At 36.5% G+C, this 27,979-nt stretch overlaps 1 protein-coding gene across 2 annotated transcripts; it reads left to right on the top strand.

Moving 5' to 3' along the window:
* Positions 1 to 975: 975 nt before the first annotated feature.
* On the top strand, positions 976 to 27,717 carry LOC131149865 (cleavage stimulating factor 64). Of its 2 annotated transcripts, none has more exons than XM_058100647.1 (7): positions 976 to 1,233; positions 1,359 to 1,436; positions 13,356 to 13,394; positions 13,497 to 14,072; positions 14,175 to 14,267; positions 27,072 to 27,251; positions 27,357 to 27,717. In XM_058100647.1, the coding sequence occupies exons 1-7, from the start codon at positions 1,141 to 1,143 to the stop codon at positions 27,480 to 27,482; spliced, it is 1,185 nt and encodes a 394-aa protein (XP_057956630.1). In that variant the 5' UTR covers positions 976 to 1,140; the 3' UTR covers positions 27,483 to 27,717. The 2 variants fall into 2 exon arrangements, with proteins under 2 accessions (XP_057956630.1, XP_057956629.1); XM_058100646.1 differs by having other exon boundaries at positions 13,482 to 14,072.
* Positions 27,718 to 27,979: the final 262 nt, after the last annotated feature.

Raw genomic sequence — 27,979 nt, 5'->3', positions numbered from 1 at the left:
GAAGTATCGGGGGTTCAATTTTAGGTAAATACATTCACGGAATTCGCAGTACTTGTGGATGGTATGAATTTACTTTGTGAGCCAACGGATGATGAGAGTTCTCTGTGAGCTAGCGGAAACTGTGAATGGTAATGAAAATGTATCCCAGAGGTTGGGTTGATCGAATGTCCAATTGATGCATAGAAGCCGTCTTCGCATTTTGGATTTTACCTGATCAGTGAGATCTAGGGGGAGGACGCCGATCCGTAAGTTTAGTGTCGCACCAGGGGATCCGAAGGGTTTATTGGTAGCTGGAGTTCCTATGTAATAAAAAAAAAAAAAATGCTTTGCTATGCTTATTGCCTTATATAAGGAAACCATCTCACTCTCATTTGGAACATATGTCTGTATGCACATTTGCCTGTTTGAAATTAGTAGACACATAGAAAAAATAGGAGAGATAAAGAGAAAAAAAAATATCTTGCATAGGATCAGAGATATTTTGTATAAGACCGGTTCCAATATTTTGTAAAATGTCAGTTCCAAATCATCTTATGACTCTTTCTGAAATATTGAAGTTTTTTATTTCATCCGTCCATGGAATAGATATAACTGAATTACATAAAATTCTACCTCATCTCTATTTATTTTTTTGCATATTTTATAACACGTTATCAGACTCTAACTATTTGAGGTATTTTTTTAATTTTCTTTAAAAAAATTATTTATATGAAATTTTTTAAATTTTTTAAAAATAAATAAATTATATACTTTAAATAGGTGATTATTTATTAAACAGAAAGTTTAAATTTACATAATAGTCATCCGTTAATAAACAAGTCTATCTGAACTCGTTCATGACTTGTTCGAACATGACCATGAACGTGCCCCAAGCTTTTACTTAAAAGTGGACCCACAATTTTTAAGATGCATTAATTTGGGGTAAAAATTTTTAATTCATATTATTTTAAAATAATTTTTGATAAAAAAAATATTAAATTAGAAAACACTCTCTGTAGTCCGGGCGGGGATACAATCTAGACTCTGCGCCCAATTAGGTTCGGCCTCGGTTCCCGACGCACACAAAACACACGCACGCCCCCAGCGTCGTCTCTGACCTCTCCCTCTCCCTCTCCCTCTCTCTAGTTTCCAGCCACTGCAATGGCGGGAAAGCCGGTCGCCGGCGACGGTTTTTCGTCCAACCTTGCTGGGATGTCCAAGAACCAGCTCTACGACATCATGTCTCAGATGAAGGCAATCTCTTGTTCTCGCATCCTCTCCGCCGCAGCTTCATTACTTTTCTCGTTCTCCATCCAACTTTATCATCGAATTTATCTAAATGTCTATTTCGTTTTTGTATTGGGACCTCTCTGATGCAGACACTGATAGAGCAGAACCAACAACAGGCCCGACAGATCCTCATACAGAACCCTTTCTTGACGAGAGCTCTCTTTCAGGTCTTAAATTAGAATTTTGGAACCTTCTTTGTTTCTATGTTGCACCAAACCTGATTTTTTTTTTATCTGTTTTGATAGTCTGTTCAAATAGGGTTTAAATTTGCACCCTGATTTTGGGCTTTAGTCAATGTATAGACATAGTAAATTGAATTTATTGATGCCAAATTTGTGCCTATCTGTTCTGCTTTGTCCTGTACCTCTTGTATTTCCTTCATTAAATTGACATATGGTTGGTTAAGCCCCTCTTAAAGCATGCACAATGGTTTGCTTGGTAATAGTTAGCCAAAACATAAAAAATGAGCCAACCTAGGACAGATCTATTTTTCCTAACCCAGAACTAGCTTCTAGAGTAGACACGAATCAATCTATGCCAGATTTGATTTGTTCTCAACCTAGAATCAAACCAATCAGCCACAGAATGCTATTTATACACGCACAATGAGTTGTTGAACAAAATTCATTACTCATGTACTGCAAAAAGTAGTCATCTATAAAATATTAGTGATGATGCACGTATCCATATTAATTTAACTGCAAACCATATTAAACTTGTAGTCTATATTGAGTCATAATAAATTTTTGTTTGTATTGGTAGATACATCTAATTTTTCATAATGACTAGTTCTCTTCCATGATTTAGAGTGGCATCATTTCAATTCATTGACCTTGAAGTGATTAGCTGACTGTCACATAATATAATTGTCTATCAAAATGTGTCCTTTATGGACATTCCATAGTATATATATTTTTTTATCAAAACAACCATATGTTCGATCCATCATAATACAATAGATAACATTGTAAAAAGAGGTTTGATAGATTGACGAGGAAGCATCATATTAAGATCCGTCAAGCTTGCGATGACACCTTGCGAATGCTGTTTAGATTCCATTATCTTCTATAGTTCTTCAACCAGTTTTAAATAACATTCATATTACATCTCAGTGGACGTATTATCTAGGAAGTCCAATAATATATCCGCATCAAGTCAAAGATTGTTACATACATTAGGAATTTGGGATTACAAACATAACTCACACGTCCCAATTAACATAATCCACTAATTGCCAAGAGTGAAAGAAAACAAGATATTAAAATTGTAAAAAGAACACAGAAATATGCAAAAAAAAAAAAACCCACTTTTGGTTCCCTATGATGCATCGATTACAAAAGCTATAAGCAGGCACCAACTTATAAGCCTTTCTAAATTTCCAAATCTTCCTGCTTCTTAAAATATTGTGATGAACATGTCCACATTCAGTTCAACTGAATCGATCTTTCACAAATTTACCTTTAAAATGAATACAATTATAAAAGAACAAAGTTACAATAAAAATTCTTCATGAGATAGTAACAAGGAAAAAGAAAACAATCTAGATAACCTTAATTTTGTCGTTGTCTTTGAGGTAAAGTTTAGTTGTCTGAGTGTAATTTGAAATTGTAAATCCACTATTTCGGTTCCAAACATAACCCTAGCATATTGAAAAAGAATTATTTAATCACTATTGTTAGATTACCACTTTACCTAAAAGCTTTAGCTGTTAGGTCGTGGGCCAACAATGTCTATCAAGCTTCAACACTCCCCCACACGTGCAGCCCGACAGCACGTGGAGAGATAAAGACACGATAATATCACCTATTATAGGGAATACAATAATTTTTTAAATACCACACAATAAACATGGGCAACAAGACTAGAACCCAGGACTTCCTAGTAACCAGTTTCGATACCATGTTAGATTACCACTTTACCAAAAAGTTTAAGCTGTTAGTTGTGGGTTAACAATGTATATCAAGCTTTAACAACTATCAAACACAATTATTTGAGAACAAATTCAAAAGCAGTGTTGACATAAGGGGAAGAACTAAAGCAACATTCACTATAAGAGGAACCTTCCATTTGTAATCTTAGATGTCAACATCTTTTCCCTTGCTATCCTACCCAACCTTTGGGCTCCAGATCTCTCACAAAGAGAATTTGGATGAATCAGAGAGTGCATTGTTGATGGATATTCCTTTGGGCTAGATCATTTGAAATTTAAGGAAATTGAGAAGCTGGGAGTTGGAGAAAGAATTGGAGAGACAATGGTTGAGGAATTCAAAAGACCAAAAAAATGAATTAGTGAGATGAAGAGTTGATGCATATATCACATAGGGAGGAAAGCTGCAAACCAAAGTGATTGTTCATTTTACTCAGGGACACTGTGGGGATCAAACTTTAAATGAATATGTTTATAGGAACTAGAACTACCTTGAAATGTGGTTTTGGATTTTAGGAGTAGCTTAATTATAAATGGCTTGAACACAATGGAAATTTGCAATTGAAATGAATAGCCTTTGAATGGATGCCCTCATTCTAAAAAACTCATCACATGGGAGGATTACCATGAAAAATAGTTTGCTTTTTAGGAGTAGTTTAATATGCCTTAGAAAAGAGAAAAACAAATTACACCGTAGAGAATACTGTATTTTTATAAATGAAACTTTTTAAAGAAAATCAGTTCTTCATTTTGCTTGCTTACACATGATATTTAATGTTTATAGTTCTATTCTCTTGAACCAAGATTGAGCCGTATGCCCATATGCTTAAAGGACCTGAAACAAAACTGATCTTTGTTCTTCTGCTGTACTATACCAATTTGCACCCACTGTTGTTGTTAAGGCAGCTAGGCAGTATTGAAAACTTGGGCTATGGAGGGAAAAATACCTTTGCTTGATGTGGGAATTTTTGCAACTTCTGTTTTGGAAGGATGAGTGGATTGGAAAATTTTCCCTTTGAACTTTCTTAACATGTTCAAACTAGCATCCAGTTGTGAGGGTTTGATGGTCTCTTCCATTAGAATAGATAACTGCTTATGGACTCGTTTGAGAATGATTCTAATCTAGTTCATGGCCCATTAGAAATATAAGGTGCTCTCTTGTCTAGTACATTGCAATTAAAGGGGACATTTGGTCCAGGTGCCCTTGGTGATCTCCATGAACTTCTTTATAAAACAAATATTGGAGGAGGGGGATGATAAAATGCTGAGGAATCATAAAAAATGATGGTTGTTTTGAAGTTTTATCAGTTTTTTCTTATTATAAACTTCATCACAGCAAGATGAAAAGGATTTCTGAGGATGGAATATTTGGAAAGTGAAAGCCCTATTTAGAGCTTCATTCTTGCTTCGTGAATTCTTTTAAAAGTGCATTTTGACTATTGAAAATTTAAAAGTTGGACGGAATATTGGTGGTCAAAGTTTGTCTTTGTTGAGGACAGCAAAGTCTGTTTATTGCCTTCTGTCTATTATCATTTTTTCTGATAATTGTGGAGTGGGTGGATTTATGCTTTATTTGGCATGGTCAGTGGGTACCATCTGGCTCCATCTTCTATTAGTTGAGCACTTGGAGAGGGAGGAGATGGGCAGGCAGTAATATTCTGGGTTGAGTTTGTACACCATTAGCAGTCTTTTTGGTTGGAGAGTACTTGAGCTTATTAAAGCTTAGAACTTTGTATTCTTGGATGAAGTGGTACTGTGTTCACTCTTTTAAGTCTTTTTGGATTTTGTGGAAGTGGTTTCCTCTTGCTTTTGTTTTCTTTGCTTTGTTGTTATTTTTTGTATACTGCTAGTTAGATGCCTGTTTGTTGAAAATATTGACCTTAGGACAGTAATTATTCTTTAGTTTATATGGTGGTAGGACTAAGATGTACTGTTATGGTTGCATGTAAAGTATATGCTGATTGGGCTTCTCTATAAAAGGTTTGCACTCCGTTGTTATTTGCACCATCTAAAAAATTAAAAATGGGCAACAGATGTGGGAAAATAAATTGTACTGTATTTTTGCTAAGCACCCAATATAGCAAACCAACTCACACAATTTATTTTTTATTCCAAGAATGTCATTAAGGAAATCCACATTAACTATGTCGGTGATCACATCATAAAAGTACAATATTTCATGGCAAGAACTTTTTCAATTGTTTTTAAGAAGTCTAAGAGGCTATCCTTCAAGCATATTCACTCAAGCTCACTTTATTTGAGAAATTCTATTTGGCATAGCAAAAACTCTTTTTTCTTGTGGCATAGAACAATTTATAAATTGTAATGCTTTATTTTCTTATTAGTATTAGTTTTCATGTCATTGGGGTTGACGATATAGTGTCAGTGCCCATAATATTTGTAGTGCATGATTAAAACTTCCATCTGCCATCGAGCCTCCTTAATTCCTTGGAATGTTTCAATTCACAATAAAAATGTAAATTGAAAAAATCTATTGTCAAAAGCAGAAAAATGGTCTATACTAAGCACCAATTGCATGCATATGTATTAAATCTGTCCATAAAAGTTATTTTTCAGTTTATGCATTAATATTGGTGTGAAATTATCTGTATAGGACCAAAACACATTTAAAAAAATAGGTGAAATTGACTAATCTTTTTCCTTGCAAGCACATAGGGTGGTATAATGTGGCCAGAAATTTATGTTTCTTTTTATTTTTAAATCTCACCCTAAAGTCAACACTCTCTAGTTGTTTGAGAATAATGTTTTGTTTTGTTTTGTTTTTGAATTTTCATGTTCCTATGATATTGCATAATGTTCCTACAGTATTTTACTATATTCTGTTTGTTTGCCAGTAAGAAATTACAATGTTGAATTGGCATAATTTCTGATTTCAAAGGTATCAATGTGCAAAGAAATACAAAAACTCATGCTAGGATGGTGGCATAATTAAGAGTAGGAAGGAGAAATGGGAATTGGCTAATTTGTAGTGTTCCACCAATCATGATGGGAAAGGACTGAAAAGAGGTTCTCTTAGGTAATGTTTTATTTAGGTTTAGGTAGGGTTTTGGGTGGCGGGTAATAGTGGTTCAGATTGTGGGCAGTTATGGTTTGGGTGGTTTTTAAACTTTGTTTTTATTTTCTTTGAGGTTTCCTTATCTTCTCTTGCTTATATCGTCTTTCTATATTAATAGATCTTCTTTGATTCTTTGTTTATCAAATTTTATTTTATTATCTTTAAAAAAAATAAAAACAAAAACGGATCATCTAAACTTCCAAATCTAGTTTTCTCAAACTTGTTAAAAAATAATTAAATGGAAAGAAAATACAGTTACAATAACATAAAAAGGATTAAAAAAAGTGCTGAGGCAACTAAATTGAAATTAAATAAAGAAAATAGCTTAAAACCTAAACCGATGAAGTAAACAGCATCACAAAATCAAAAAAGCACTAAAGTAGTGTAGTAAAAGAAGTGAAATTTTATCTTAGTCATTGATCTAATGCTAGCTATTTGAGATAGAGACGAGCAACTTAAAAGGAGTAAATTTTTTTTGAACATATCTCGTAGACTTCCCCAATCCCCATTCTAAGCCCTGAATGATGAATTTTCCTAGTTCAAATTTGAAGCTATGGTGACATTGCCTGATTGTAATTCCCCTTGTGAGTGTCCAAGATCATGCAGAAGAACATGCTGCATATGCACTCAGATTTGCTGAATTTGCAAACCAAAATAAGCAACACAAATAGATAATAAGAAAAGCTCAAGAATAGATATTGGTTGAATTAGAGCTCAAATACACAAACTTCTCATCCGTCTGGAAGAAAGAATGCTCACACCTTCTTGATGGTCCGGCTGTGCAGTTCCATAACTGCCAAGGCAAGCTCCTAGTATTACCAAATTGTAGTCCAGCCACGAGCAACTATAGAAATTTATCTCAAATTAGAGAGAGGAAGTAAGTAGGAAAAATTAGGAATAGTAAAAGATCTGAACAATCTATGATATATGGGAAATATGGGGACTGTGAAAGGAGGGCATGTGGGGAACAATGGCATTGAGAATGGAGAAAAACGAAAATTGAATTAATAGCTTTGTGAATGGTAAATGGAATAACCTACAAGCTGAAAAAACAAATAAGTGATGCACTGCGGAAGGAGTACTCCCATTTTTACATAATTATTACTCATAGAGATGTGCTCTACAGTTGCACCCTCTTGGCTTTGCATGGCCTCAGAAAGGAGTTGTTAAAATGGATTTGATTCAAGTTAATTGACTTATTGCAAAAATTGTTTGCCCCTAAGTGAGAAAAGAGCTGGTACAAAGGAGTTATTGCTTGAATGTTTGCAAAAAAAGGTTATAAACTTGCTAGAATGTGTCTTAAATGACAAAAGCTGACACTTTTTTTTTTATTTTATATATATATATATAAATTTGCATGCATATTTGAATAGGAAACTCTTGTAATATTTTTATGAAAAAAATTTAAGGATGAATTACCCAATTGTTTGAAAAAGGTTAATCTTTTGCTTTTAAAAGCTTCAAATTCTTAACTTCAAAAGCGCCAACTCCCCCACTGCGCATGCGTGCAATAACAACATAAAAAGGAATCCCTGTTATTACAGGTCAAACATTCCATACCACGTGAAGGGCCTTGCGACTAGTTAACAGAGAGTTAATCTTAGATACATGCACACGGTATGAGTGCTTTCACAAAGCATCGAATACAAAATATGCAGTATGTGGTGAGCAAGCAAGTAGTAAAATAAGAGTTATGTGGTAAGCAATGAAGCAACATAATTTATCTTATTACATACACCTTCATAGCAATGTATGTTTAGCAAGGGATCAAGATGGCAAAGCACATTTACAGTAGTTAGTGAGTGTTACAATGATTAAACACTCACCCTCCCTTAAAGAGTTTTGTATAAAGTTCCTACTGTTAATAGTTATTTAGTCATTTAGCATTATTATTATGTGTTAGAGTTTTGTTAATAATAAGTGTGAGTTAGTAAAGGTATTATGGTCCTTTTGATTGTACTGGACATACATCATAATAGAGGGAGAGACCTATCATTGAAGTTAGGTCTTCCATTTTACCCAATTATTCAACATGGTATTAGAGTATGATTCTGAAACCTAAACCCTAATTGTTACCACCACCATCAAAATTGAACCTAAAACCCAAAATCCGCTGCATGTTTACCTTCATAGAAGAATTTCCAGCAACACTGTAGCCCTAGAAAACAGCTAGCAGTTGCTGGAAGTCAGACCAGTTGCTGGAAATTTCCTAGGGGACACTGCTAGTTCAGGAACACAAAATCTACTATAGATTTTGCAAAACCAACACCGTAGTCACCCACAGACACTGCCAATCTGCCCCTCACTGAAATCCCATCTCCAGGAAGTGTCCCATGCAACTTCCTGCACTGGTCGAAAACTGCCAGGGCTGACCACACCCGCCGATGCGTGAAGCTACTTTCAGGCATGTTTTTGACCTGAAATCATCCAACAGTGATCCAATCCCTCTATTAACATGTTGATGGAGTTTTTCGTGATGTTTTTTTGTCCAAAGATCTCACCTTTTTTAATTGCTCATGTGTGGCACCCAAGGAATGGTTGTTTGATGCTTCATGAAGCTGTTTATCAATGGTTATTGAGTTCATTGGGTCCGAAACAGTGAGATTTACTGTGTTTTTGTTGATTCAATGTTCTAATTCCTTCCATATACCAAAATATCAAGCTGTTGGGCATGTGTTTTGCTCAAGGATCCAATCTTTGTTTTGACCATGCACTCATGGTAATTCGTTAGTTGTTGTTTAGTGTTAGTAAAAGTCACTGGTGACTCTCTCGGAGCAGTGGCAGTGTTCAAAACCTGCTTTTTGTGAGGCTGTGACCGTGTTATATAAAAATCTACGTCAAGTTACCCTTGCTGATGGGTCCAGTATTGCTGTTAAGGGGATAGAAATAGTAAATCCTACTCCTTCCATCTCTCTTTCTTCTGCTTTATACATTCCTAAATCTCCTTTCAATCTCATGTTAGTTGGCAAGCTTACAAAGTCACTAAATTGTTCTGATACTTACTTTCCTGATTTTGTGGTTATTTAGGATCTGAAGACGAGGAAGACATTTGGCACAGGACGTGAGGCTTGTGGACTTTACTATTTTGAGTCGCCTTCTCCTCCCATTGCCTGCATAGTCGCAGCTACACCACTTCAAATCTGTTGTCGCCTTGATCATCTGTCCTTTGAAAAAGTTGAAACGGCTAGTTCCTACATTGAGTTTTGTGTCTAATCTTGAGTGTGAGTCTTGCGAATTGGGAAAACATCATTGTGTTCCCTTTGCTTCTTGGGACAACAAATGGGTGGTTAGTCCTTTCATGCTAGTACATTCTAAAATTTGGGGTCCTAGTCATGTCACGTCAAAGTTGGGGTTTTGGTACTTTGTTACATTTGTTGATGACTACTCTAGGATGACTTGGTTATATGTAATGAAAGATGAGTTGTTCGATATCTTTTGCACCTTCTGTTCACAAATAAAGACTCAATTTGGTATGCTAGTCAGGATACTTCGTAGTGATAATGCTAAGGAGTACTTCAGTACCCAATTCAATACCTATATGACTAATTTTGGTATGATACACCAGTCCTCTTGTGCCCACACTCCACAACAAAATGGAGTTGTAGAGCAAAAAAACAAACATATTCTTGAAGTCACTCGTACCCTATTGTATCAAATGAATGTCCCCAAAGTTTTTTGGAGTGATGCGGTGCTCACAGTTTGCTCCCTCATCAATAAAATGCCATCCTTTGTCCTTGGCGGTAAAATCTCATATTTAGTTATCTTCCCTAAGGCTCCTTTGTTCTCTCTTCCTTATATATTCGGCTGTGTATCCTTTGTCCTTCAGTTAACTCTAGGAACGGATAATTTGGATCCTTGTGCTATCAAATGTATTTTTTCTAGGCTAGTCCTATACTCGAAAGGGATATCAATGTTATAGTCTTACTTTACATTAATTCTTTGTCTTTGCTGATGTCACCTTTTTTAAGTCAACACCATACTACTTTGATTCCTTGAGTTCTATTGACCTTGATGAGTCCCTTCCTTGGCCTTGCCTTCCAGATCCATACCTATTATCTGAGCCCAATCCTCCTACATTTTCATCCATTTTGAGTCATTCTCATTGCTTGGATCATCCCAATTTGCAGGTATACACATGGTGACTCAAAGGAGGAGTGCCTCCTCCAGCTTCTACTAATGTGCCTCTAGTTCCCTCATCAGATGATCTTATTTCCCATGATGTTGATCTTCCTATAGCTGTTCGGAAAGGTAAAACACACTTGTGCCCAACATTCAATCTCTTTTTTTTGTTACGATTTCTTGTCACCCTCTTATTACTATTTTGTTAATACTTTGTCTTCTGTTGCTCTTCCAAAATTTATTTATGAAGCCCTATTCCATTCTTGGTGGAGGGCTGCAATGGTTGAAAAGATGTGTGCACTACATGATAATGATACTTGGGATTTGGTACCTCTTCCTCCTGATAAGTCTGTGGTTGGTTATCGCTAGGTGTACGATGTGAAAGACAATCTTGATGGTTTTGTAGCTCGTTTGAAGGCCCACCTTGTTGCTAAGGGATATACTCAGGTGTATATGGTTTGGATTATTCAGACGCATTCTCTCAGGTCGCTAAACTTGCTCAGTATGTTTATTGTAGTACTTGAGTTTGGCCTTCGTCGGTATGTAGTAGATCACTCTGTATTTTGTCATCATACTCCATCTAGCAGGATTTTGCTTATTGTGTGTGTGGATGACATTGTGATCATTGGTGATGATGATCGAGGAATGCAGGACCTAAAACTTTTCCTACAGGGTAAGTTTCAGACCAAGGACTTGGGACCATTGAAGTACTTCCTGGGTATAGAAGTATCGAGATCTCGTAGGGCTTGGTTTTTCATAAAGGAAATATGTTCTTGATCTTTTAGATGAGATGGGGTTGTTGGGATCCAAACCTATTGATACACCCATGGATCCCAATAGTAAGTTAGCGCCAGATATGGGTGATTTGTTTCTTAACATAGGTTGGTACCTGAGACTTGTTGGAAAGTTGAATTATCTCACAGTCACTTGACTAGATATATCCTTCGCAACATGTGTTGCGAGTTAGTTTCTTAATTCGTCGAGAAGAAGTCGTTGGGATGCAGTAATTCGCATTTTGAGATATCTCAAAGGTGTACCAGGGAGAGGTCTCCTATATCAGACCGGGGTCACCTTCGTATTCATGGATATACAGATACAAATTGGGTTAGGTCACCTCCTGATCGAAGATCCATAACCGGGTATTGTTTCTTTGTTAGTGGTAATTTGGTGTCTTGGAAAAGTAAGAAACAAACTGTGGTGGCCAAGTTGAGTGCTGAGTTAAAAGCATAGGATTATGGCGCACACTACATGTGAACTTGTTTGGTTGAAGAACATGTTGAAAGAACTAGGTTTTCCACATTCTCCGCCTATGGAGGTGATGTGTGATAGTCAAGTTGCTATTCATTATTGCCTCCAACTTGGTTTTCTATGAACGGATAAAGCACATTGAAGTTGATTGCCACTTTATTTGGGAGAAACTTGTACAAAAGCTCATGGCAATTGCTCATGTGAAATCTGAGTTTGAGCTTACTGATTTGTTCACTAAAGCCTTGGGAGTTGCTCGCGTGAAGTTCATTTGTATCAAGCTAGGAGCATATGATATATACGTTCCAGCATGAGGGGGAGTGTTAATGGTTATTTAGTCGTTTAGCATTATTATTATTATGTGTTAGATTTAGTAATAAGTGTGAGTTAGTAGGTATTATGGTCATTACAATTGTACTTGACATATATTATAAATAGAGGGAGAGACCTATCATTGAAGTTAGGTCTTCCATTTTACCCAATTATTCAACACCTACTTTAGCACAAGGAACTATTAGATTCCTATGTCACCTAAAAGCTTAGACTGGCCAGCAATACATACAAGCCTTGACACTTGCCTGCACGTGCAGCCTGATTGCATGAGGTGAGAGAAACAAATGATAGATAAAGAGAGAGAGAACGAGAAGTGGCGGTCGCTAAAAACATCAATTGGTAGATCAGATTTAAAAAATTATTATGGAAACAACAACATTTGTACCTAGACTTTAAAATAAATAAATAAATAAAGAAGGAAGTCTCAAATTTAAGTTCATTATTTTTCGTGTTTATATTCATACGAGCATGTGCAACCCAAGTGCTCCGTTGCTAGTATTATTAATAAGAGTATTGATGAGGTGGCTAAAATTAAAAGCATATTTTAAAATTGTGTAAAGACTTTGGGAGTTTCAGACATGTGCCCATAAATGTTATGTCTGATGTGGGCATGATGGAGAGTCAGAGACATAGATGTGTAGAAGTGTCCATTCTACTACATTTTTGGATGGCAATTTAGCTAGATAAATCCCGACACGGTGTTTGAGCTTTATTATATTTTCCTGCTTAATAATTTATGTCATCAAAGATCCTTTTTGTTTCTCTCTCTGAGAGGGGTTCTGATAATGCATGCATTCAGCGACTCAGGCGTGGCTTGCTTTTAAAGCTATTCAAGTTAAAAACTTCTACAAATTATTGTGGAGCTGTGCCCTCCAAGCCTGCCACAGGCTCAATTCACTGGAACAACCTCCCAAAATTGTGGGGGTATGGCTGTATATGTAATGCCTCCACAGAGCTCTGATATGGCGTGGGAACCTTGCGCACTAGGTGATATGTTAGTTGCTTTTGCAGTAATAAAAATATGTTATTTCTTGTCATAGCTAAGTGGGTGATGTTATGGTAGAGAGAATTGTAATTAAGTGACACTCTTTGAATCCTAGTTATATTGATTTCTCTTTTTTAATTACTGAAAATGACTTAAATCAAAATAATTTGTAATTTAGACATAATTGTAGTGAGGGGAAGAACGTTTACATTGTAAAGACTATTTTTGATGCATTGCGTATGGTACTTGCATTGTATGTAGTACTTCATTAGTTTAGCAGGTAACTGATGCTCAATCGATTCCCACTTTTAACGGATGCATGGTGAAGCCTCTTTGGGCATTACAGTACTTCTTTTGCTGGTGTTTGTTGTTGACCATAAAAAGTTGTATATCTCATCTAGGCACAAATTATGCTTGGAATGGTGCAGCCTCCTCAAGCGGTATGTTTTTTATCTTTTTGAAATTTGTCTCTTTGTAGATTTACCTTGGTACATCCTTGTAAAATGCTGGTTCAAAATTCTTTATAGATTCCAAATATGCAGCCACCAATGTCACAGCAGCCACAGCTATCTGCACAAGCAGCTCAGCCACCGCCAAACATTCAGGCTACTCACCAATTGCCTGGTCAAGTCAGTGTGCAGGACCAAACAAGTGCATCTCAGACCCAAATTCCCGCAAGAAAGCAGCACCAAAATCAACCAGCAAACCCAATCTCATCTTCTTCTGTCCCTACCGCAAATCTTCAGTCCCAACCCATGCCTTCGCATCCGCTACAGACAGTACAGCAGCCTAAGGGACATCTGAATGCCCAAGCAACTCCAGTTTCAATCCCACAATCCACTCAAATTCCTAATATATCTCCTCTTCCCCCTTTTCATTCTGCTTCACAGTCACCCTCACTTCTTCAACCCCCATTGATCACCGTTTCTGGTCAGTTGCACCAGCCATTGCAGTCAGCCAGCATTCCACAATTGCCTCTGCAACCCCCATTACCGCCACAGCCCAGGCCACTTGTGATGCAGACCTTGCCTCATCACTTCCACTCACAAATGGGTCCAAATGTGGGATTCCAACACTCTGGTGCACCTCAGCTGCACTATTCTCAGCCTATGTTTCATGTAAGCTGACTTACATACTTGCAATTATAATTTAATTATTGGTTGTAATGTTGTATCACATGTTATTTTATTTAGAAATGATTCCAGTTTTCATTTTAACAGTCAGGTACCAAGCCTCCAGCAAGCATTGGGCCTTCATTTCCCCAGGCACAGCCTCCACTTCCAAGTCAGTCACAACTTCAGTCACTGTATCCGGTAGGTTTGTGCGCTTTGCAGTTAGATTTAATAATATTGGACATAATATGTTTTATGGATCGAAGAGGACTGTTTGGCCTAGTGCATTCCTCTCTTTTGTTTCTTTCACAAGCTTTATGATGGATGCTTTAGCCTGTCCTTCGCAAGGCCTGGAAAAGAAAGTGGTTTGAGTTTTATCCTATTACGCAAATCTTTGCCTTGTGCTTCATCTGGGTTATTTTTTGCAAACTGATGGAACTTGATGGGAAATGTTGATAGCTCAAATTTTGTGCTTATCATAAAAAAAATATGTAGGCTGTTTTATTTTACTGGTATATCTAATAGCAATATTTATTTTATAAATATGTCGAGGTGATGTTTTACCCAAAGTTAAAAAAAAAATAAAAATATTTATTGTAATGAAATTTGTTAAATGATACATTTTTGCTATCACAAACCATATGCAGAGCGAGGTTGTCAGTTGTCTGCTACCTGGCTCTAGTTTGCCTCAACAGCCAAGCAGTCAAATGTTGAGCTCAATACCAAAATTCATTGGGTGTTTGGCTTGCATTAAATACTTACCTGCTTTGCAGGGTGTCAAAAAAAAGGCAAGAATTACAAGTGAGTCAACTAAGGACAAACCACTATGCCCTTTTAAATTCTCATTTGCTGACAACAAAAAAAAAAGTTTTTGGTTTGTGTTAAGTTTCCTTGCTTCTGATCAGTTTGTAACCTTTTTGTTGGTATATCTTGTGTCTCTATCATACCAAATTGTGATGTCCCGATTTCGTACAATTTTTTAAAAAAAATAATAAATAAATATCCACTCGTCATCCACAACATCCATAAATCGGCCACGTCAACAATCCTATTACCATTCAGATGACCCAACCCGCATTGTGTACCGAGTAAAGAATTATTCTATTTATATAGCCTAACAGCGGAAGACAGTATATCTATTACATCCAGAATACAATACTTAGAGTATCAACATACACATATACACAACACTATCTCATATCCAAAAACCATACAACCCTAGGGAATCACACTTCCCTAGTCCAAACACACCCTGTATATCGGGATCCGAGCTCCCTATGATCACGGAGCTCTATCACCCGATCTATCCCTGTTCCCTGAAAAATTTAGATAATTTGGGTGAGACACATCTCAGTAAGAAGGAATAAATTATTTACAGTGTGTGGTCATATGAGTTCAGTTATAACATGCTTTATTTTTCAAAAGAACATTTCATCTGAGAAAATATACTGATATTCACATTCTCATAATCATATAGATATACAACACAAGCTTTTATAAGCTTTAAAGTCATTTATCAAATTCAATTATTTCCCACACATATTTACCTGCGAAATTCCTAAGAATAAGGAAGATTGCCCGCCCATACATATAGCTTCCCTCTGCCCTAACACGTTATGCAGCCAAGAATGGCCACATTTGATACCTATCAGGGCACTTACCTTACTCAGTAAGTCCTCAGGTGGAGAGTTTCACTTCGCCTCAATTATTTATTTTATAAAACACACACTCTTTTATTTTTCATAATCATTTCCCATTTTAACTCGTTACATATTTATGTATACATAAATTCACATTTATGTACTTTACATAATACATTAAATCACATAATTCCAATTCTCAACACATTCACGATTTCCATACTGAGCATACCTCCCCAACGGCATCAGTAGGAATCTTACACACACACACAGTCTCCATATTGAGCATACCTCCCCAACGGTATCAGTAGGAATTTCACACACACACACACAGTCTCCATATTGAGCATACCTCCCCAATGGCATCAGTACGAACTTCGCATACACACACAGTCTCCATACTGAGCATACCTCCCCAACGGCATCAGTAGGAATTTTACACACACATACAGTCTCCATACTGAGCATACCTCCCAAACGGCATCAGTAGGAACTTCGCACACACACACAGTCTCCATACTGAATATATCTCCCCAACGACATCAGTAGGAACTTCACACACACACACACAGTCTCCATACTGAGTATACCTCCCCAACGGCATCAGTAGAAACTTCGCACGCACACACAGTCTCCATACTGAGCATACCTCCCCAACGGCATTAGTAGGAGCTTCACACACATACACAGTCTCCATACAGAGCATACCTCTCCAACGGCATCAGTAGGAACTTCCCACACACACAGTCTCCATATTGAGCATACCTCCCCAACAGCATCAGTAGGAACTTCACACACAGACACAGTCTTCATACTGAGCATACCTCCCCAATGGCATCAGTAGGAACTTCGCGCACACACACAGTCTCCATACTGAGCATACCTCCCCAACAACATCAGTAGGAACTTCGCGCACACACACAGTCTCCATATTGAGCATACCTCACCAACGGCATTAGTAGGAACTTCGCACACACACACAGTCTCCATACTGAACATACCTCCCCAACGGCATCAGTAGAAACTTCATACACACAATCTTCCTACTAAGCATACCTCCCCAACGGCATGAGTAGGAACTTCACACACACACAATCTCCATACTGAGCATACCTCCCCAACGGCATCAGTAGGAACTTAATACACACAATCTCCCTACTGAGTATACCTCCCCAACGGCATCAGTAGGAACTTCACACACACACAATCTCCACTCGCGCATAAATATCACATTTCATTATTTTTCACTAATCACATCAATCATTCTCGTTTCAATATTTTTCTTCGAAAATACACATTGTTATATTTCACATTTTTCAATATAAGTCACATACCACACAGTTTTCATTTAATATTCACAATTTAATATTACTCACATGCCACACAATTTATCTACTAATTATATCATAATAACTTTCAGGTAAAATATCATATGCTCAAATTCACATATTAATTCACACAGTAATTCTAAAAATACTGTTATAATTTATTCCCCTTACCTGACTTACTGTGAGTCTCGCTAGAACCCCAAATCCTACGCCCTTGGCGCTCGAAATTCAACTCCTGCAATTTGCATTTTTTTCAGATTAATTAATCTATTTCTCCAAAATAATACCCATCTAACCTTCCTTAGACTCCATATACCTCAAATTAATATTTAAACTAACATTTAACAGCCCCACTTAATTTTCTAAATTTTGCCTGCGGGTTCCAAAATTACCCCAAAATTTTCTAAATTTTGCTCACCTAGGCCCTAAATTTCAGAAATCCTATTTCAACCCCAGATGCTCAATATTTTAGTATTTCCAAATTAATCCTAATTAATTAAAAATAAGTCCCTTAATAACTCCCGTACCCTAAATTTGAGGTTTTGCCCACGACGACCCACGAGAATTCCGTCCCGCTAGACTTGTAGAGAATCATCCCTAGATTCTCGTGGTGGTGTCCGTTCGTCAATCGGACTTATATTTTGCAAGAAATTAAAGAAAAATGAAAAATTGACTTACGTTACGCCGCTTCTACCACCGATCCGCTCTGATAAAAATGACGGCAGCGGAGAATGGAGTCCAGCGGTATCTTTCGATTTTTATCGGGCGAAAATCTGCCGCAAAATCGAGGAGAGAGAATGAGAGGAGAGAGTGTCTGCGTGCAGGAAAAGAAGAAGAAGAAGAAGAAGAAGAAAGAAAGGGGCGCAGGGTCTTCTGAGAGAGAAAAAAAGGAACCTCCTGAAGCTTCTGTAAGCTTTAGGAGAGTATAATAATAATAATAATAATAGTTAATTAATAATAATATATTTTGTTAATAAAAATTAAAATAAATTTTAATTAATATTATTTTTTTTCTCTTTTTTTTTTTTTAAATCCGATTAATTAATAAATAAATAAATTATTATTATTATTATTATTATTATTTTTTTTTTGGAACCACTCCACTAATCTTCTATATCCCTTTTTGGGGTTATTATATTCTCCCCTCTTTATAAAAATTTCGTCCTCGAAATTTTTTATTCCCTGCTTCCCATCCTTAACGAAAATACTTTCAATTTTATTAATTACCTTCACTTATGGCGGAGGAATACCGTGGTTACAACGAGGGTTCTGGGACGTATTTCCTCAGCATAGAAACGTGGAATACGTCATGGATCCTAGATAGGACCGGTGGTAATGCCAAACGATAGGCAACTGGACCTACTCTTTCAAGAATCTCGAATGGTCCAATATACTTAGAGCTCAGCTTACCTTTTCTCCCGAACCTCATAACTCAGTTCATCGGTGTCACTTTCAGGAACACGTGATCTCTTACGTCAAACTCCAATTCTCTCCGACAAGTATCAGCATAACTCTTTTCTAGCTCTGCGCTGTCCTGATCCTGTCTCTGATGAGTTTGATTTTATCCTGAGTCTGCTGTATCAGCTCTGGCCCCAATATCTGTCTCTCTCCAATCTCATCCCAGTATAACGGGGATTGGCACCTCCTGTCATAAAGCACCTCATACGGTGCCATCCCAATGCTGGCCTGGTAGTTGTTGTTATAGGCAAACTCGACCAATAGCATATACTGTATCCAACGACCTCCAAAGTCCAGCATGGATATCCAATGAAGATGTCTATATTGTTAGAAACATCTAAAGAAAATTTGAAATATTAAAGCGATTATATATAGATGTTGATGGAGATTGAAATTAATGATGTAATCCCAAGAGGAGGGGTGAACTGGGTATTTAAAAATTACTTAGTGAAATATGGATTTATTTTAAAACTTTTCAATTAATCCAATCACAACCTCACACCGAAAAGAACAAACAACTAATCAGCGATCGTACTATGCCAATTTGCAATCCTAGATATATATAAGAAACTGAAAAACACAATCCAATTTGTACTTAAGCAATTTTGTAATCAGTTTGTTCAATATCAAAATCTGAATTTCAGCGATAACCAAATATCCTCAAAGAGTCAGTAATCTAAATAAGATACGTGAGATGATTATACTTTGAACGATATAAACAAACACAATGGCTTTCACCTTAGTTAACCAATATGATTAAATAATTGGGAGTTATATGTAGCAGGTCTTAGGTTTGAATCATGGGACAGGTGAGAAGAGGTGTGGGATGGGAGATGTGCTACCTCCAATTGTGTAGCCCAGGCCTAATGTAGGCTTCCAATTTTTATGTATATGCCTACTGGTATCATAACCCTAGCAATACGTCAATAACAGATGTTGACCATTGAAAACTGTAGTAATCTTTACTGTACAAAATGAATTAGATAAACTAAAATAAAAATCCAGAAGTAACTCAAAATAAAGACCCACTAATCAAAATACCCTTAACCTAGAACCCATAGTGAAATAAAAATGGCCCTATGCTACCTTGTGAACACTGCTTGCGCTACACTACTCTGAACAGTACTCCACTTTAAAACACAGTTTAACTCCCTCTCCAATGTTACCTAGAATGCAGAACGTTCTGGTTTTTGGAGCAAGAATTGTATAGCAGGAAAACACATGCTCAAAATTGCGGAAAACTGGAACATTAGTGTACACTTGTATTGATTAATTGGTTAAAAATTCATAATGTAATTTGTACAGTTTGAAGAGGATGTTGAGGTGTTTCTGATATAAAAGGGATTTTCTTTTGTGAAGTAGATTAATAATGACTGAATATAGAATTAAATGCAATAATTATGGACTTTAACTAGTAAAAAAATATGTTATGTGAAAAATATTTAATTAAAACTTTGGATTGCTAGATTAGCATTCCAGAACAAAATTTATCATGTTTTGGAGCTATTTTACCAATTGATGGTTCACTAGGGTGTCGGCATTCTCTAATAACTGTACTTCTCTCCTTCCTCATCAACCCCCCCCCAATCAGTGCTTGTGGTTGCTAGTTTTGCCTTCTTTTCTTTCATCCTTAGGCTTCTAGTGTGCTGCTTGATTACCTATATTGCATGCATTGAGCTTTCTTCGCTTTCACTTTTGCAGTAGCAAAGCGTGGATGCAGTGGCTAATTTCTATTATCTCTCCCTGACTTGACAAAACTCAACTCCAATGAGCTCGAAACTAAATAGTGCTCGTACAAGTCTGGGTCAAGCTGTTGAAATTCTATCTTACTAATCAAAGCACAGGCTGACTTGGGCCTTCCTTTCCATTTGATGAGAACTTTTCAGTAGCCTTCACTTCTGGTTGAAACAATATGATCATCTAGCATATCTTCAATCTCTTCTTTCTACTTTGGAATTGCAGGAAGCTGAATTGGCACTTCTAACCCATCCATACCCTCATTGGTCATAATATTTGGTATGATCCTCTGCGTTGAAGATTGGACTGATTCCCATATCATCAAGCAGTTCCAACACATGTTCGTTAGTGCTAATCTTCCTAAGAATCTTGCAAAGCCCTGCACTTCTTGAGTGAAGCTTCTAATACTTTCCTTTAGGATAATGATTGGTCTTAATTCTCACCATCACCATGCCACATTCAGTAGACTCTGGAAATGATGGTGTAAATCAGCTAAAATTGATTACCAATTGCTATTTTCCACTTCACCTCATCATGTCTCTCCTTATTACGGTGGACAAGATTATCGACATTAGCATTGGCTCTTGATTTGATTTATAATGGAAAATCAATAGGCTTGCGAGATTCAATTGCAAAAACAATTTTGAAATGATTTTTTCTGATTTGGCTTATTAATTTAGCTATATGCAAACTTAGCTGTAGGCAGAATCTAATCCCAATTGGGCGCACAATCTCCCACCAAGCAGTATATCACCTTAACTTTGTTTCATAACTTCACTTTGCCCATCAGTTTGAAGGTGGAAATGACTCGAGAAATGAAGCTTTATATTCATTATCATCCACAAAATTCATCAGGAGTAACTCATAAACTTCCTGTCACAATTTGAAATAATGATATGTGAAAGACCATAAGGATGTAAAACTTCTTTGAAGAACAATTTTTACAATATGGACATCTAACTTCTTCCAACAAGGAATAAAATTGCACATCTTAGAGAACCAATCTAGCACAACAAATATGGAGTCATGACCCCTTATAAAGATGTGGGAAGGGAAGGCAATACCTAACGGCTGTCTTATTTATAGCTCGGATATTAATGCATATCCTTGAACTTCCATCTTTGGAGTCAACAAGGTGGGGACTGTACATGAGCTAAGGCTTTCATGAATGGCTCCTTTCTTTGGTAACTCATCCATTTATTCTTTGACTTCAGCATATTGTGTATTGATGTGCTGGTAAATTAGGAAAAAAAGAACCTGGAACCAGATCTATAGCTTGTTGCATCTCACCTGGTGAAGGTAGTTCACTTTTTAAGTTGCAACTCTTGTGGAATCAAATCTGAAAACTCTGACAGCAACGCTTCATAATCTGGCAGGTTTACTGGAAATTCTAAAGTTAGCTTGCTTGTATTTCTTGCCATCAAAACAAAGTCAATCTTATTTTCTCCACTTGCAGCTTCAAATTCCTTTCGACTGAGCAGAACACATATAATTCCATGAATGTCCAAGCAGAATATGGGACAGTGAGACCTTTTGGGGGATGGCATCAAACCAAACAGAATCTTGATATGTCTCAATTTTAGATGAAGCTGGACATTGTTTTCTTACTGGTATGGTGATATTGTCTGCCCAAGAATCTTTGCAAGGATGGTGGTGCTTTCTTGCAACTAGGAAATCTTCACCATATCCTCAAATGTGGCATTGCTGCTTCTTCTGTCAATTATCAGCGTACTAGACTTCTCCATGCACTTGTATAAGGAAAATTGCCATGTGAAGGTGGTGCTCTTGATCTTCCACTTGCGGGCTCATTAATATTCATTGTGCTACATTATTATAAGAATGATCAACTATGTCTTTATCAGATTCTTCATTCTCCAAATTCATGATCACACGCATAATATTCAACTTCTTCACTTCCATCAGTAATTGGCACATGTAAATTCCTTTTGAAGATATTTATATGCACACTTGCATATGGATCCTATTTATGACACTAAGAGTTCTTTGTGCGCTTGGGAGATTCACAGCTCCTTTTTCTTTTGCATCTTCCTTCTCAGTACTTCCTTTTAAAGGGCAAGAATTAGATGGTTTAAGTTTGGTTCAAGTTGTTCCCTCTTTTAGCACTTGTCTCCCTGGATTGAGTGCTCAACATTTTACTGGCAGGTTATCGAATGTGCTGCTTTATCTTCACACCCATTTGGAAAGCATTTTCAAGGCTTTAAACTCACCGGGTTTACTGCTCCCTTCTAATTTCAGATCTTAAGCCATTCTTATACCAGGAGAGGGTCCGTCTGTCATGTTCAATCTCTGCAAGCTGTGTAGAAAGCTTATCAAACATCAGGGTATATTCTACAACAGTCAATATTCCTTGTTGAATAGTTGTGAGCTGATCATAGAGATGTTCTTGGTGATTTACTGGATGAAACTTCCCCTTTAAGTTCTGTTGTATCTCTTCCCAGTCAACAATTGGTGGTAAAGGCGATCCTAACTGCTTCTCCCCCATTGTTTTGCATGCCTAATCAATTTCATCTTTACAAACCAAAAATCAAATTTACAACCTTTTCAATCTTTTAGTCATTTTGAGCCAATAAAAATAATCATCTACGGTGACAAATCACTCAACAACAGTTTAAGGATCAATCTTGTCTGCAAAATTAGGAAATTCTACATGCACCTTCTTAGTAATATCTCCTTTCAGATGCTGATGCTGAAGTATGTTCATGTACTTCATCTCATGTGCCATATCTCCCAGCAACCTTGTGGCTGGTTTCTTTCTGTAACAGGTCTACAGTTGGTCATAGGAGGAGGAAGATTATCTTGACCTTGAGTTGGTTCTTGTTGGCAGCCATTTTTGCTCTATTGTTGTATTCTTGCATCTTGGTCTAAAACTCCAGCTGTTGGTTTATCTGTTTGTTGCATATCATATATTTCCCAATCATTCACATAAGCTTCAAGACTACCCAAAACCAATTTTGAAATAATCTTCAAAAGAAAATGATCTTGCTGTTACTCAGTAAATATTCCCCTAAATGTCTTTCAGCTGCAAGTAGACATGTTCACCAACCCAAGTTTCCATAGAGAAAATTAGGAAAATTGATTTAGGTTGAGTTTGTCGAAAGAAATTGTCCATGATCGTATAAATTTGGTGGAAAAGAATTCATGTAGCCGACCCCACCTAGTGGACTTAAGGCCTGGTTTTGTTGTTGTTGTTGTTGATTTAGGTAGAGTTTGTGGAAGAAATTGGGCTAGAAAATTAGGAATTCAAATCTTGTTTTGAGGATGTTAATCAAAGTAACAGATATAGGGTCTCATAAAATTATTAGAATCATTATAACTGGTTTAAGGAATCACTCCTAAGAGAAGAATGTTCAGGACTTTCAAAGTTTCAGGTTTTTGCAGCAAATACAGACAACTACACATTAGTTATCCAGAATTTCAGATAAAATCAGTGCAACTATGATATATATATATATATATATATCCCACTTGACTGTTGAAACTAAACTAAGCTTGATCATACAAAATGAACTAGATAAAAGAAATAACTGAAAACAATGATTCAAAATCCCCAAACAAGAGACCCGTAGTGAAATAAAAACAACCCCAAAATAAGCTTGTAAATAGAACTGCTAAAGTACTCATGAACAGGCTCATGCTATGTTGCTGCAATTTTGTCTCTTTTTTGTTCCCTTATAGACTTTTAATTGCTGATTTATATCAGAAGTTATTTTAGTTGTAATTTGTATGGTAATATACTCTCTGCTGAAAGTTTACTCATAATTTATTAATTTCCCTGCAAATCTGCACTATCAATAGAAATGTTCATGTTTCTTGAATGAGAAATATTGAGGAATCAATAGAAATGTTCATGTTTCTTGAATGAGAAATATTGAGGAACTTATCTTGTTTAATTAAAGAATGAATCAACAATAACTAAGGGGTTATTTGGTATCATTTATGTTTGATGTTTTGCATTCTAATTTCATTGCGATACAATGAAGAGATGTGGTGGCAATGCATTTTCTGGGTTCCTAGTTTTGAGTTTATGTTGTCAATCTTCAGCCATTGTGGTAATAATTACAAATCTGCTTTTATTTTTATTTTTTATTTTGTATTTTCACTTCTTGAGGTGACCTATTGCCACCATATTTTATATCCAAAATTCAATTTTGTGAATCAAATTATTGTGTGCATAATTTTTAATGTATAAAAAAAATTGAAAGAACCTATTTGTTCGGGAGGTTTGGGGTTGAAATCCCTCACTTTCAATAAAGTCCTCATGAAGTGGTTATGAAGGTTCATGAAGTTGAAAGACCACTTTTGGTGGGATATTATTGTCTAATTATGGGCTTGAGCATAATGGTTGGACAGCACTCAACAGACCCTATGGGATGGGAGTTCGGAAATTCATCAGGAAAGGATGATATATATTCCAACTTGTGACATTGGCCAATGGTTTCTTGTGCATGCTATGTGGCGTGAGAATAATAATTTTAGAGCTGTCTTCCCTTCCATCTACAACTTGTGACAAAAATGCCCTTATCAGTCATCATCTCCAAATTACTGATGAGGGAATTTTCTGGAATATTCCTTTCACTAGGAATGTGGCAGATTGGGAGCTTCATGCATTCTCTGACTTTTACGGAATTCTCTGTAAATTCTGTTCCCAAAACATGCCCAACAGACACAAATGGGATTTTGGACAAAACTGGTGTTTCCACTGTTAAATCTCTCTACAAGAAGCTCTCTTTGATGGGAACTAATCGCAGCAATTCCCCTTGGATTCACATTTGGAGGACAGCAGCCCCCTCAAAGGTTGCCTTTTTTTTCTGGGAAGACGCTCATGGAAATATCTTAACCCTTGACAGTCTGCAGAAAAGGGAGCTTACGGTCACAAATAGGTGTTTTCTTTGTATGGCTGATGCAGAATCAGTCAACTACATTCTTTCTCCACTGCTCCTGGACAAGGAACTTGTGGAATTATGTTCTATCCTTGACTGGACAGCAGCAGGTTATGGCAAATTCAGTTGGAGGGGAGATTTGGGCTTGGAAAGGCATCAGGGCCACCAAGGAGAAACGTAAGGTTTTGAACATCATTCTTCTTGCCATCTTTTGGTGTGCTTGGGAAGAAAGAAATAAGAGAGCCTTCAAAGATACAACTTCTTCGCTTCAAATCTGCAAAGACCAGTGGTTTGCTGCTGTTTCCAGCTGGTTTAGTGGGCAAACTATTAATGATCATAATTTAATCCTTGATGCTTGCGACACTCTTTAGAGTTGATGTTTTGTACCATGAGTTGGCATCCCCTTTATGCCTTGCTAATATATTCTCTTTACTAATACAAAAAAATTGAAAGAAAAATTGTTATGTGAATTTAAAATAAAATTAAAATAACAATATTTTAAAATTTTTAAGAATTTGAAAAAAAAAAGAAAAAGAACTTTTACCAGTTTTTTGACTTTTATCTGCAAATAAGATTGCTTTGAACTACTAAAGAGAGTTTAAAATTATATTTATTAATTAAAATGGTTATTAAGTAATTTATTTCAGTTTTTGGAAATATAACCAAATAGGTTGCCAACTTTCAGTTTTTAGTTTCTATTCCCAGTTTTTAACTTTTGTTTTTGATTTTGATTTTTAATTTTTGACAATGATACAAAGGCCTGTAAATTTTACAAACGCTCATTACTAGCTAGTTGATCGGGCGATGCTTTCTTGTAAAATTTGTTTGGGTAAACTGGACAGATAGTCCTTGTAAGTTTCTCTCATTTACACCCGAATCCTTGATATTTTAATCATGGAATTCAATTCCTTGACATGTAATGTAGTCAGTGTCACCCCTGACCATCAAAATTGGCTAAAAGACGTTAGTCCAGTTGACAAAATTCTGACCATGACATTGCTCTTTGGTTGCAAGTTCGAGGAGTGAAATGTGAAAATTAAAATATTGTAGTACAACTGAGCACAATCTCATGGACTAGGTGTGTGCAACTACCCATTTTGTTGTTGGAATATTTGTTATTGTGGAATGTAGTCTTGGAATTTTGATCAAAGATGGGACGAAGGAAAGTGAATTTTGGAAGTGACTCTTGATGGAGGTGGATGTTGGCTATGTATTCATGGTTCAACTTTGTTGCAGTGTCTAGAATTTTGGAAGTGTTCTTGTTTAGCTCCCCATGTTCCTGTTCAAATCCAACAGTCACACTTGTCGGTCATAATTATTTAAGGCTTTTATGAATATCTTTTTTTCTTTTGAACTCTTGCCCATAAGCTTGTCAGTGTTTTGGTTCTTTCCTCTGTTTTTGAGAGCTTGGTTTTCTCGATAACTCTTAGAAACCCCTTTTTTCAATAAATATTTTTCCCAAGATCAATTGTTTATTATTATGTAAACATTTATTCTGTGGATGTGTACTTTGAATTTGCATGATATTGATGTATGTTGTGTTGGGTCATGACTCTTGACATTTACTTAATGCTATGGATCCAAGCAAAGTTTTAAATTTAAGGTTGGAAGTTGGGACTAGGCGTAAAAAGGTGGGTAATTTTCAGTTTTCTATGTAAATATCTACGCTTTCAATGATTTTACAGTCTGAGGCATTGAAGAGCTCCATGCATCCTTCATCAACTATAGAAGGTTTCTGGTTCAGATAATTCTGTGTAACCATAATTCATAAACTTGGGATGTTAAGAAAATCATGCCAACTTTTACATGGCGCTGAGTTTTATATCTAGGTTTTTTTTTTGGTTTGGTAAGGCCTGTCAAAATTTTGTCTCTTTTTTATCTAGACCAATTCCTTGTATGGCAACATTTGTGCTCACCTCATCTGATTCTTATGTTCCTCAGGGAGGGGGTTCACATTTAGGGTCAGAGTTCAGCAACCAAGTAGGAAACACAGGGCAAGCTGATAGAGGATCAGCTTGGACGCTGGGTCAGCCAGAGAATGCAATGGGAGTGCAGCTTCCAGCGCCACCTCCATTGGTTCCTCCACAGATTGGCCCTGGGAGTCAGCCTCGCCCTCCACCAGTATTTAATCTCCACTTTCTTGATTGCGTGCAGTTTCAAAATTTTATGGTTTAATCTAAGTTTTTCCCCATTAATGATCATAAGTCCCTTTTGATGATTGTGTAGTTGACCCCTGAGATGGAGAAGGCACTACTCCAGCAGGTCATGAGCCTTACACCGGAACAGATAAATTTCCTGCCTTCAGAGCAAAGAAGCCAAGTACTTCAACTGCAACAAATGCTGCGCCAATAAAATAACAAGTCAATTCTTCCGTCGAGCACCACATCTGGAAATTATTGCAGCAGCGAAGATCGTGGCATTTCCAGCCATCAGATGAAGTCTATATAGGAGCCCATTAATTTAGAATCCTAATTGAGACAAACCACAATCCTAATCTGCTTTCGCTACCCTATTGTTGTATTTGAGGCATTCCTTTGTTGAAGGTCTTATGAATTGCATTTCTTTGAATATATGCTTTTTTGAATAATTTCTTTGTTTCTTATTAAGTATGCAAGAATGGAATGTGATAACCGTTCTCATTTTGCTATAGTTGTAAACATAGAATGATACTAGAATGGAATGGAATAGACATTCTCATTCTCATTGCCATTTCCTTGTTAGGCATAAGTAGTTATAATAAAAAAATGGAATGCTCTTACTTTTTGAAAAGTTCCTTGAAAATGTAAATTTAACAAAGTGAACCTCAATAATTTCACTCAACAAGTTGAAAATACACGAATTGTTTTTCC

This window comes from Malania oleifera, chromosome 2 (assembly GCF_029873635.1).
Source record: "Malania oleifera isolate guangnan ecotype guangnan chromosome 2, ASM2987363v1, whole genome shotgun sequence".
NCBI lineage: Eukaryota > Viridiplantae > Streptophyta > Magnoliopsida > Santalales > Ximeniaceae > Malania > Malania oleifera.
This window is presented reverse-complemented; position numbering and strand designations above follow the sequence as displayed.